The sequence below is a fragment of the Chelonia mydas genome, chromosome 7, assembly GCF_015237465.2.
Source record: "Chelonia mydas isolate rCheMyd1 chromosome 7, rCheMyd1.pri.v2, whole genome shotgun sequence".
Taxonomy (NCBI): Eukaryota; Metazoa; Chordata; order Testudines; family Cheloniidae; genus Chelonia; species Chelonia mydas.
In genome coordinates, this window is record NC_057853.1 from 122,478,946 (window position 1) to 122,488,880 (window position 9,935).

General features: G+C 67.8%; 2 protein-coding genes across 2 annotated transcripts; both read left to right on the forward strand.

The window, feature by feature from the left end:
- The first annotated feature begins 2,201 nt into the window (after window positions 1–2,201).
- On the forward strand, window positions 2,202–7,944 carry MARVELD1 (MARVEL domain containing 1). Its single transcript, XM_037904932.2, has 2 exons — window positions 2,202–6,099; window positions 7,052–7,944. Exon 1 carries the CDS (start codon window positions 2,333–2,335, stop codon window positions 2,855–2,857), a length of 525 nt encoding a protein of 174 aa, XP_037760860.1. The 5' UTR covers window positions 2,202–2,332; the 3' UTR covers window positions 2,858–6,099; window positions 7,052–7,944.
- LOC122466680 (basic salivary proline-rich protein 1-like) lies at window positions 2,935–4,576 on the forward strand. The gene is made up of 2 exons (XM_043551970.1): window positions 2,935–4,037; window positions 4,570–4,576. Exons 1-2 carry the CDS (start codon window positions 2,935–2,937, stop codon window positions 4,574–4,576), a joined length of 1,110 nt encoding a protein of 369 aa, XP_043407905.1.
- Window positions 7,945–9,935: the final 1,991 nt, after the last annotated feature.

The window sequence follows — 9,935 nt, forward strand, 5'->3', positions numbered from 1 at the left end:
CCCCCCAAGGGACTACTTACAGGCTGGAGAACAGACCCGGCCCTGTGGATCCCTGGCAGTGCCCACCGGGGGAAACTCTGCCAACACTACCAGCTGCAGGCAACACGTGCTCCCCACTAGGCTCCTTCCCTCTGCAGGCCAGCAGTTCCCGCGCCCCATGTTGTTACCCCAGAGCACCCAGCCCCTGCAGCACGGAAGCAGCACGCCACAGTTCACTGGCTTCTCCTCAGTCCCACCCTCTCCGCAGCACGCTCACGGGACTCTCATAAAACCACACGGAAGTTTATTTAGCAGAGCTCGAGTTAAGGATTCAGACAAAGGCAAGTCAAAGGATTTACAGACAGGTTACAGGTAAAAGACAAACAGACCAGGCAGCCTGGAGCCTGCACTCATTAACGAGAGCCTCTCAGAAACTAGCAGGAAGCGCTGACCAGACTGTGGTGGGCTGAGCTTTACTTACCAAAGGAAAGAGGACCCGGTCCTTCACCATGCTGGCTTGTGGCTGGGCATAGGGCTGGGCTCACTGCTGCAGCGAAGCGGTGAGATGTTTGTGAGTACATGGGAGTGATGGATGAGTTCTACATCCTCATGCTTCAGGGCAAAGGAAATCAGCAGCTGGGGTCAGGAAGGCCTGTCCTTGCTTCACACCTCTCCTGTGAGGTAGCTGGACAGTGAGGCACAGTAGAGAGACAAGTGGGGAGGGAATATCTTTCACTGGACCAACTTCTGCCGGTGAGAGAGACGCGCATGCTTCCCGAGGAAGAGCCCCATGTCGGTGGAAAGCCCGTCTCTCACCCATAGAAATCAGTGCAATAAAAGATATGATGTCACCCACCCTGTCCCTCCCATGTCCTGAGACCCACAGGGCTGCAACACCGCTGGCCAGAGCTGGGCACGGGGGGCAGGGATTTATGCCTTTCTCTGAAGAATCAGGCTTTGGGCACTCAGAGAGAAGGCACTGAACTAAGGGAGCACAAGTCTGCTCTGACGCAGTGGTGGGGCTAGGGATGCCTGGCGTAGGGCTGGGGCAAGGACACCCGACGTGATGGTGGGGCTGGGGACACCCAGTGGGGCTGGAGGTGCCCAGCATGGTGACGGGGCTGGGGATGCCCGGCGTTGTGACGGGGCTGGCGACGCCTGGCACAGGGGTGGGGCTAGGGATGCTTGATGGGGCCGAGGACACCCGGAACTGCGACAGGGCTGGGGATGCCCGGCGGGGCTGGAGATGCCGAGCGGGGCTGGAGAAGCCCGGCATTGTGACAGGGCTGGGGACGCCCGGCGGGGCTGGAGATGCCGAGCGGGGCTGGGGACGCCCGGCATTGTGACAGGGCTGGGGACGCCTGGCGGGGCTGGAGATGCCTGGCAGGGCTGGGGATGCCCAGCCTGGTGGCGGGGCTGGGGATGCCCAGCAGGGCTGGAGATGCTGAACGGGGCTGGGGACGCCCGGCGTTGTGACAGGGCTGGGGATGCCCGGCATTGTAATGGGGCTGGGGACGCCAGGCAGGGCTGGGGATGCCGAGCAGGGCTGGGGACGCCCGGCGTTGTAACGGGGCTGGGGACGCCCCGTGTTGTGACAGGGCTGGGGATGCCCGATGGGGCTGGAGATGCCTGGCATTGTAATGGGGCTGGGGACGCCTGGCATTGTGACAGGGCTGGGGACGCCTGATGGGGCTGGAGATGCCTGGCATTGTAATGGGGCTGGGGACGCCAGGCAGGGCTGGAGAGGCCGAGCAGGGCTGGGGACGCCCAGCGTTGTGACAGGGCTGGGGATGCCCGGCGTTGTAACGGGGTTGGAGACGTCAAGCAGGGCTGGGGACGCCCGGTGGGGCTGGGGATGCCTGGCGTTGTAATGGGGCTGGGGACGCCCAGCAGGGCTGGGGACGCCCGGCGTTGTAACGGGGCTGGGGACCCCAGGCAGGGCTGGGGACGCCCGGCTCCGTGGCCACAGCCGCCGGGGGAGACACGGGGAGGCGCTCGGGGCTCTCGCTGGAAGCGGCAGCCCCCAGGGCTCTTGCCGCCCCCAGCAGCGGCGGGTCGTGCGGGCCTGGCCTCTCCCTGCGCCCCCCGCCGAGAGCGCCCCGGGCCCGCAGCCGGGAGAGGCCAGGCCGGGGGCCGCGCTGGGCGCGCTGGGGGCCGGCTCCGCGGCGGAGCCAGCCCCTTGCAGGGAGCCTCCGGCACGTCCCGGGCTGGGCCGAGGCGGGGCGGGGCCGGGCAGGGCGCCCGGCGCAGGCAGGACCGTTAGGCGCCAGATGTTTGGCAGCCGAGCGCGGAGGAAGTGGCTGCCGGGACGGGCGGACGGACGGGGAGCGGCCCGAGGCCCCAGCGCTGCGCCATGCCCCCGCCCGCGCCGCCCGCCGCGCCGCCGCCCGGGCCGCCCGCCCGCGGGCCGCTGAGCCTGCACCGGCCCTTCCTGCGCAGCCCGCTGGCCCCGCTGCGCCTGGGGCAGCTGCTCCTGGGCGCCGCCTGCTGGGGCACGGTGGCGGCGCACAAGTACGAGGGGGCGGCGCACTTCGCGCTCTTCGCCGCCGTGCTGGCCTGGCTGCTGGCGCTGGCGCTCTCCGGCCTCAGCCTGCTGGGGCGCTGGGCGCTGGTGCCGCTGCTGGGCGCCCGCTGGCTGCTGACCAACGCGGCGCACGACCTGGCGCTGGGCGCCGGGCTCTACGCGGCGGCCGCGGGCGTCATGGGCCACAAGGCGGCTCGCCACAGCTACTGCAGCCTGCCGGGCTACAGCCAGCCCTGCCTCTACCGCGCCTACCTGGCCGCCGCCGCCTGCGCCGCGCTGGCCGCCGCCCTGCACCTGCTCTCCGGCCTCTACTGCCTGGCGCGCCGCTGCCGGGGCCACCGCGACATCGTCTGACATCCGCGCCATCCGCCAGGGACGGAGCCCCCCGGGACAGACGGACGGACAGAGCCCCTCGGCCCCGCCAGCGACGGATGGCCCCCGGGACAGACCGACGGACAGAGCCCCTCGGCCTCCACCAGGGACGGATCGCCCCCAGGACAGACCGACGGACAGAGCCCCTCGGCCTCCACCAGGGACGGATCGCCCCCGGGACAGACCGACGGACAGAGCCCCTCGGCCTCCACCAGGGACGGATCGCCCCCGGGACAGACCGACGGACAGAGCCCCTCGGCCTCCACCAGGGACGGATCGCCCCCGGGACAGACCAAGCCCCTCGGCCTCCACCAGGGACGGATCGCCCCCGGGACAGACCGACGGACAGAGCCCCTCGGCCCCGCCAGCGACGGATCGCCCCCGGGACAGACCGACGGACAGAGCCCCTCGGCCTCCACCAGGGACGGATCGCCCCCGGGACAGACCAAGCCCCTCGGCCTCCACCAGGGACGGAGCCCACCCGGGACAGACCGAGCCCCTCGGCCCCGCCAGGGACGGATCGCCCCCGGGACAGACCGACGGACAGAGCCCCTCGGCCTCCACCAGGGACGGATCGCCCCCGGGACAGACCAAGCCCCTCGGCCTCCACCAGGGACGGAGCCCCCCCGGGACAGACCGATGGACAGAGCCCCTCGGCCTCCACCAGGGACGGATCGCCCCCGGGACAGACCGACGGACAGAGCCCCTCGGCCTCCACCAGGGACGGAGCCCACCCGGGACAGACCGACGGACAGAGCCCCTCGGCCTCCACCAGGGACGGATGGCCCCCGGGACAGACCGACGGACAGAGCCCCTCGGCCTCCACCAGGGACAGATGGCCCCCGGGACAGACCGACGGACAGAGCCCCTCGGCCTCCACCAGGGACAGATGGCCCCCGGGACAGACCGACGGACAGAGCCCCTCGGCCTCCACCAGGGACGGATCGCCCCCGGGACAGACCGACGGACAGAGCCCCTCGGCCTCCACCAGGGACAGATCGCCCCCGGGACAGACCGACGGACAGAGCCCCTCGGCCTCCACCAGGGACGGAGCCCACCCGGGACAGACCGACGGACAGAGCCCCTCGGCCTCCACCAGGGACGGATCGCCCCCGGGACAGACCGACGGACAGAGCCCCTCGGCCTCCACCAGGGACGGATCGCCCCCAGGACAGACAGACCGACCGACCACTCCCGGCCTGACGGCTCCCCTAGCTAGGCAGGGACCCGCAGCCCCCAGACACAGGGACCCCCCGCCCCGGAGGACGGACAGACACAGGCTAGTCTCAGCCAAAGAACCCCAGCCCCGATTGCCCAAAGGTGGGGGCTGCTGGCCCTCGGGCTCCCCCCTTCCGGCTCTCACAGGTGGGTGCTGGCTCTGGGTCTCCGCTCACTCGCTCTGCAGGGGGCGGCTGGGCACGGGGAGCCTGGGCTGTGGGGCTGGGACAGGAGGGAGCAGGCCCCCATGGCTGTCAGGGAGGGAGGGGAGTTCAGGGCCAGGGGCTGCTCTGGCACCCCAGGAGCCCCTCCTAGCACCCACTGCCCAGCCAGGATGAGCTTCCCAGGATCAGCCCCTCCCCAGGCTGGAAACGCCCAGGGAGAAGCCCTGATCTATGAGAACCGACTGCCCAGAGACCCCCCAAAGCTCCCTAGTGGGACCCCCTGCTGTGCTCTGAGACCTCCCCCCCTCCCAGGGGCTGAGCCCTCACTCTCCCCTGCCCCCACATGCAGCCCCTGCTCCTGCCCCATCCGCTCAGGGACAGAACTGTGCCCCCAGATGCGGCCCCCTCCTAGGCTGGGCGGGTGGCATGTGGCGGGACGGGGAGTCGAGTGCCAGTCCAGAGCCACCACCCTTTCCCCGGCCACACATTCCCAGGGAGTGAGGCCCCAGCAGGGCAAAGCCCTTGTTCACTGCTGCTGCCCATGCCCAGCCCTGACTCATGGATGCGGGCGGAGGGAGCAGGGGCTGGGCCATGCAAGATGTTCCAGGCCCGGGTATGTCAGGGCAGCCTGGGAGCCCCCTTCAGCTCAGCCTCCTGCTCGGGGGTGTGCCTCTCCCTAGTGCCCTTCTCTTTGCAGAGGCCACGCAGCCCCTGGCAAACTGTGCACAGGGGTCTCCCCACCTGCCAGGGAAGTGCAGCTACCTCTGGGGTGGCATGCAGCCGTTGTTTAACCCCAGTGCAGCTGGAGAGGGCGGGAAGTGAAAGACACTGTGCCCAGCTGACGTTGCAGGGTGGGACGGATTTGAAGTTGGTGGAATTTAGCCCAATAAGGAAATTCAAGGGAAAGACAGGCAGGTTTCGTAACCAAGCAGAGACCCGCCGAGACGAGACGGCTCCACCTTCGGAAGATCCCCCGTGGAGGGCCCCTCCGGCAGGGCAAGCCAGGCCTGTACTGCTTGGGGTGCAAGGGAAGTGCTGGCCTCCCTGCTCCGCGGGCTGATTCCACGGGCGGTGACTCAGGGCCGTGCCCCCGGCCCCTGGGCAGCGGCTGTGCCAAGGCGTTCTGGGCAGCGCAGAGGAGCCCCCGGGCAAAGGCGCAGCAAGTGCCTTAGATTTTTTACAGACTTTCACCCTGGTGCCATCGATGCGGCGCTGCTCTTGCCCCTGGAGCTGGGCGGGCATGACGTGCCCTGGGCGCTGTGAGCTGGACTGGCAGCGGGAGCCCAGCGCTGCGAAGGAGGCAGAGAGCGACTCTGGAGACGCCGCGGCTGGGGGCTGTGCCTTGTTCCAGGAGCGCTGCCCCCTCCCCCCACGTCTGTACCCATCTCTCAGGCCCCTGGTTTTCCCGGGCCTGGTGACCTCGCTTGGCTGCAACCCGGTGAAGTGCCTTTCACCCCAGCGACCTCCAGAGCTCTCTGCGAAGGCATGGGGAGCCAGGGGGTGGATCAGCCTGGCCTGTGGCCCCCCACCCGAGAGCTGACAGCTCGGGGAACTTGACCGGCTCCAGCACACCCTCGGAAACCCCCAGCTCTGACTCCTCTCCTGACCCCTCCTCCAGCCACGAGGCCCCGGGGATGGACTGGCTGCAAGGGCTGGAATGGGGCTGCCAGCCAGGCCCGGAGGAAGCTACACTTTGGATGGAATTGTGCTGGGAAATTGGAGATTGCTCTGAGCCCAGCCCCAGGCCCCCTGGGAAAGGCCAGCGGCTGCAGGCTCCCCCCCCACGGCCCTGGACGCCGGAGAAGCAGTGGCAGGACCCGAGGGAGGGAGTCGAGCCTGGAGGTGAGAGCTCTGTAGTTTCAGGGTCCTGGCTCAGGGGACGCTGTGGGAGCTGAGTGCCGGATGTGCCACAGGCAGGATGAGGCCGTGTACTGGCATAGAGAGCCCGAGGGCTGGAGGTCCCCAGTGCCCCCCACACCTGGGAACAGGGTTGTTCCGGGCCTGTGCTGTCTGGGGTCTGGGCAGCATCCAGGGCAGGGCTCCCCTGCAGACTGTATCCAGGGCTCAACTCAAACTCTCCCTGTGTGCTCTGAGCTGCAGGGCGCAGGCTGGGGTGGCCGGGGGATGGGAAGGGGCTGCCTACCCTGGGCTCATGGCATTACAGGGGGCTTCGATGCCCCCAGGCAGTACACAGTCTTGTTGGCTCTGCCCCCGTTAACATGCCTGGCCCGAGGCTCTGCTTTTCCCAAGGGCGAGCTGCATGGCTCTGAGACAGGGTCCTTGGGCTGCAGCGCCCTGGGTCTCCGAGTGGTGCTCCAGAGAGTCCAGATGAGTGCAGACCCCAGGGGATAGCCCCCTGCCTTGTGCACACCCTTCTCCTGTGAGTTGCATGTGTCAGCAAGGCCTTTCTGAGCTGGGCGTAGGGGTTCTGGCCAGGTGACTCTACACCTGGATGGGGGTGAGACAACAGAGAACAAAGGGCAAGGATGAGGGGGCCCTTCTGATGCCTGGCTGCAGAGTTAACCCTTTGCTGCCTGTCTGGGTTTGAGGGCCATGACCCCCACCCCAGGGAGAGCCCGCAGATAGCACAAGGAGTGCATGTGACTTCTGGCTGTCGTTCCTGGGCTCCCCACACCCCATCGTTTGTGTCAGTGGCAGGAGCCATGACCCATCGGTGTCCCGACACACAGGCAGCGGGGGCAGGGGACAGAGCTGGAGCTGGGGGGCAGAGGTTGGTGTTTGGGGCTGAGGCCGGGGCCTGGCTGCTCTGCCACTGACTCTGTTTCCCTTGCAGTTTGCTGAGGAGCCTGCCCCATGGCTCCCGTGCGCAGGGCCTGGTGCTGAGCTCGCTCCTGGGACCTCCGGAGGCTGCTTTGGGCTGGAGGGAGCAGGCGAGGACCCCAAGAAGGACTGGGGAGCTGCAGCCTCCTCTCATGGAGAGACCAGCAGCCCCATGCTGCTCTGGGAGAGGACATGGACTGGGCAGACGTGTTCCTGCCCCGTACAGCCAGGCTGGCTCCCCGTGTGTTGTGGACAGGCCCAGGGCTGCCTGGTGCCCGCCTGCCTTGTTCTCAGGCCGTGCCATGATGCTCGTGAATAGCCAAGGCCCAGCGCACTGGAGAGCTGCGTGCCTCCACCAACCACTGCCTCCCTTTCCCCGGGCACGCCCTGCATGCAGCCCCTGACTCCCAGCTGTGCCCCCATCCCTGCCTTGGGGAGATCCCACCCGTCAGCACAGGGCGTGCCGCGGGCACCACTGTCCTCCCCAGTTCCTGCGGGTCTTTCCCACCCTCCCTGCTGCCTGCAGCCAGACTGCTCGGCGTGTGGCCCCAGGGCCTGCTCTGCACAGCTGGGACAGGAGCTGGCCGCGCTGGGTAGCTGGAGATGGAGCCCTGTGGCAGAGCCAGCCAGGTGCCCCTGGCCATGCTGAATGAGACCTCTAGGCTGCAACCTGCTGCTGCGGAGGAAGCTGGGTCCCCCTCTCACCCCGATGCCCTGCCCAGGGACGGCACTGCCTAGAAGCAGGAGGCCCGCTGGGTTGGCCGGGAGGGGCTCTGTCCCTGGCGTGTTTCCCAGGCCCCTGGCCATACAGCCCCCTCGCTCTGTCTGACTCGTGGGCCCAGCTGCACCCAGATCTCTGTTGTTTGCTGTGGATTCACCTTTTTAAATAAAGGGTTGCTGGTACGAGCTGGGGCTGTCTGTATTGGGGCTTCGTGTCCCGGGCCGGCCGCGGGGCGAGGGAGAGGGACTGGGACTGCAGCCCTGGGTGGGGAAGAGTCACACAGGGGGTGGCTCCAGGCAGAGGTTTCCCAGGAGCCTCAGGCTCACCACATTCCAACCCCTCATCAGAGAGGTCTCAGACCTGCTCCCCCTCCAGCCCCATAGGGACCCCTGGCCCCTCTGCTCTGCCCCGGATCTGCACATACCCTGCCCTAGCAAGGGGGTCCTGCTGACCCTGACTGCCACAGCATGGCCTGGTATTGGGGGTCTGGCCTGGAGCAGGGCTCAGACCATCGCTGGGGATCCCCAAGACCCCCCAGGACCCAGCACAGCTGCTGGAGTCTGATGGTAGGGCTGGGGCTAGCAAAGGGGCAGACCCCTGCAGTCTGATCTCTGATTCCTCACAGCAGAGACCAAGCTGGGACCTGCACCCCAGGGGGCTGACAGCCTCACCTCGGCTTCCCCAGCCAACCCCCACCTGCCCTTGAAGCTGCCCCGTGTCAGCACACCAGCTGGGCTGGGGACCAGGGGCCCCTCAGGACACTGTAGCCTGCCTTTGTTTCTTGGGGCCACAGGCTGGGCTCCCCGAGAGCTGGCGTGACTTGTCAAGGGCTCGTGCAGGCCTGGCTTTAGGCACCAGCCCAGCAGATGGGCCCCGGGGCTCTGTTCCTCGCACTGGCCTGCTCGCCCCCGGCAGCAGAGCACATGGGAGGCAAGGGCTCCCTGCCCCACCAGCAGGACCAGAGTGGGGGAGCAGCCTGACAACCCCCCCCGGCCAGCCCCCCTGGCCCCATGTCTCTGTGTGGCTTGGGGGCCCTCTGCCCCTTAACCCGGGCCTGCAGCTCCCTGCTCATGGGGTAGGCTGGCCCAGGCGGGCAGGTGTAGGAAGCCTGCAGGACATCCCGGCAGGAGCGTGGCACAGTGGCGGCGTTACCGAGGGCTCCCGGGCCGGCGGCATGGCTGCAGCGATGCCAAGGGCAGGCCAAGCCCTGGCCAGGCCCCGTTCCCAGCCCCGCACGCCGGGACAGCCCATCTCTCCCAGTCCCAGCAGCACTCTGAGCATCTCCAGGGCTTTCCCCCCGGCCCGGCTCAGCCCAGCAGCCCTGCTGTCTGTGTGGGGCCCCAGCTGCAGGGATGGTTCCCGCCTGGGGCTGGCCAGGCTGCTGGCGCCCCAGCGGGGAGTGAGGGGGGCCGGTGAGCACGCCCCTGTGATGTTTTCTCTGCCAGGCAGCGAGAACAAGGCTGCAGTGAGGCAGCCGGGGCAGGAGGGAGCCAAGTGGCCACATTCCACAAGCCCAGCACTTCCTGCCCTGGCGGCTGCTGAATGGGCTCTCTGTGTGCCGGGGGCAGCGGTGGGGCAGGGGGCAGGTGCAAGCTGCTGGGAGCTTGGGCACACGCTTGTGCTCCAGGAGGGGCAGGCAGGGCTGGGGGAGGGAGCCAGGCAGGAGGTGGTGTGACGAGGCGGGACTGTTCTTATTGTTTCCTCTGAATAGTGTGGGGCTGCCTCAGTTTCCCCTATGCAGTTCTTAAGTATCTAGGGGGTGGGATAACGGGGTATGATTGTTGCAGAGCCCTAGAGGGCAGGTGTGTGCAGGGGTCTGGACACAGAGAATGGCCGACACCCTGTTTCCTGGCCACTGATGGCCTGGGCCCTTCCCCCCTGCAAGGTGAGAGCTAAAGGGTTGGAGAACAAAGGGATCAGGTGACCTCCTGGCCCGGGAAAGGGACAAAGCCCAGAGGAGGAGGGGCTGGAGGGAGTTTCAGTTTGGGGCAGGCTGGGGACAAGGAGTGAAGGGCAGATGTGGTTGTCTGGCTCACTGCCCCCCAAAATGGACCCAGCTGAGGGGTCCTGTTCTCTGCACCTACAAGCTCTGTGTTAGACCATGTTCCTGTCGTCTAATAAACCTTCTGTTTTCCTGGCTGGCTGAGAGTCACGTCTGACTGCGGAGTTGGGGGGC

Excerpts from the sequence above, each read along its gene's own strand:
- LOC122466680 (XM_043551970.1), top strand. The coding sequence starts at position 2,935 with ATGGCCCCCGGGACAGACCGACGGACAGAGCCCCTCGGCCTCCACCAG.
- MARVELD1 (XM_037904932.2), top strand. The coding sequence starts at position 2,333 with ATGCCCCCGCCCGCGCCGCCCGCCGCGCCGCCGCCCGGGCCGCCCGCC.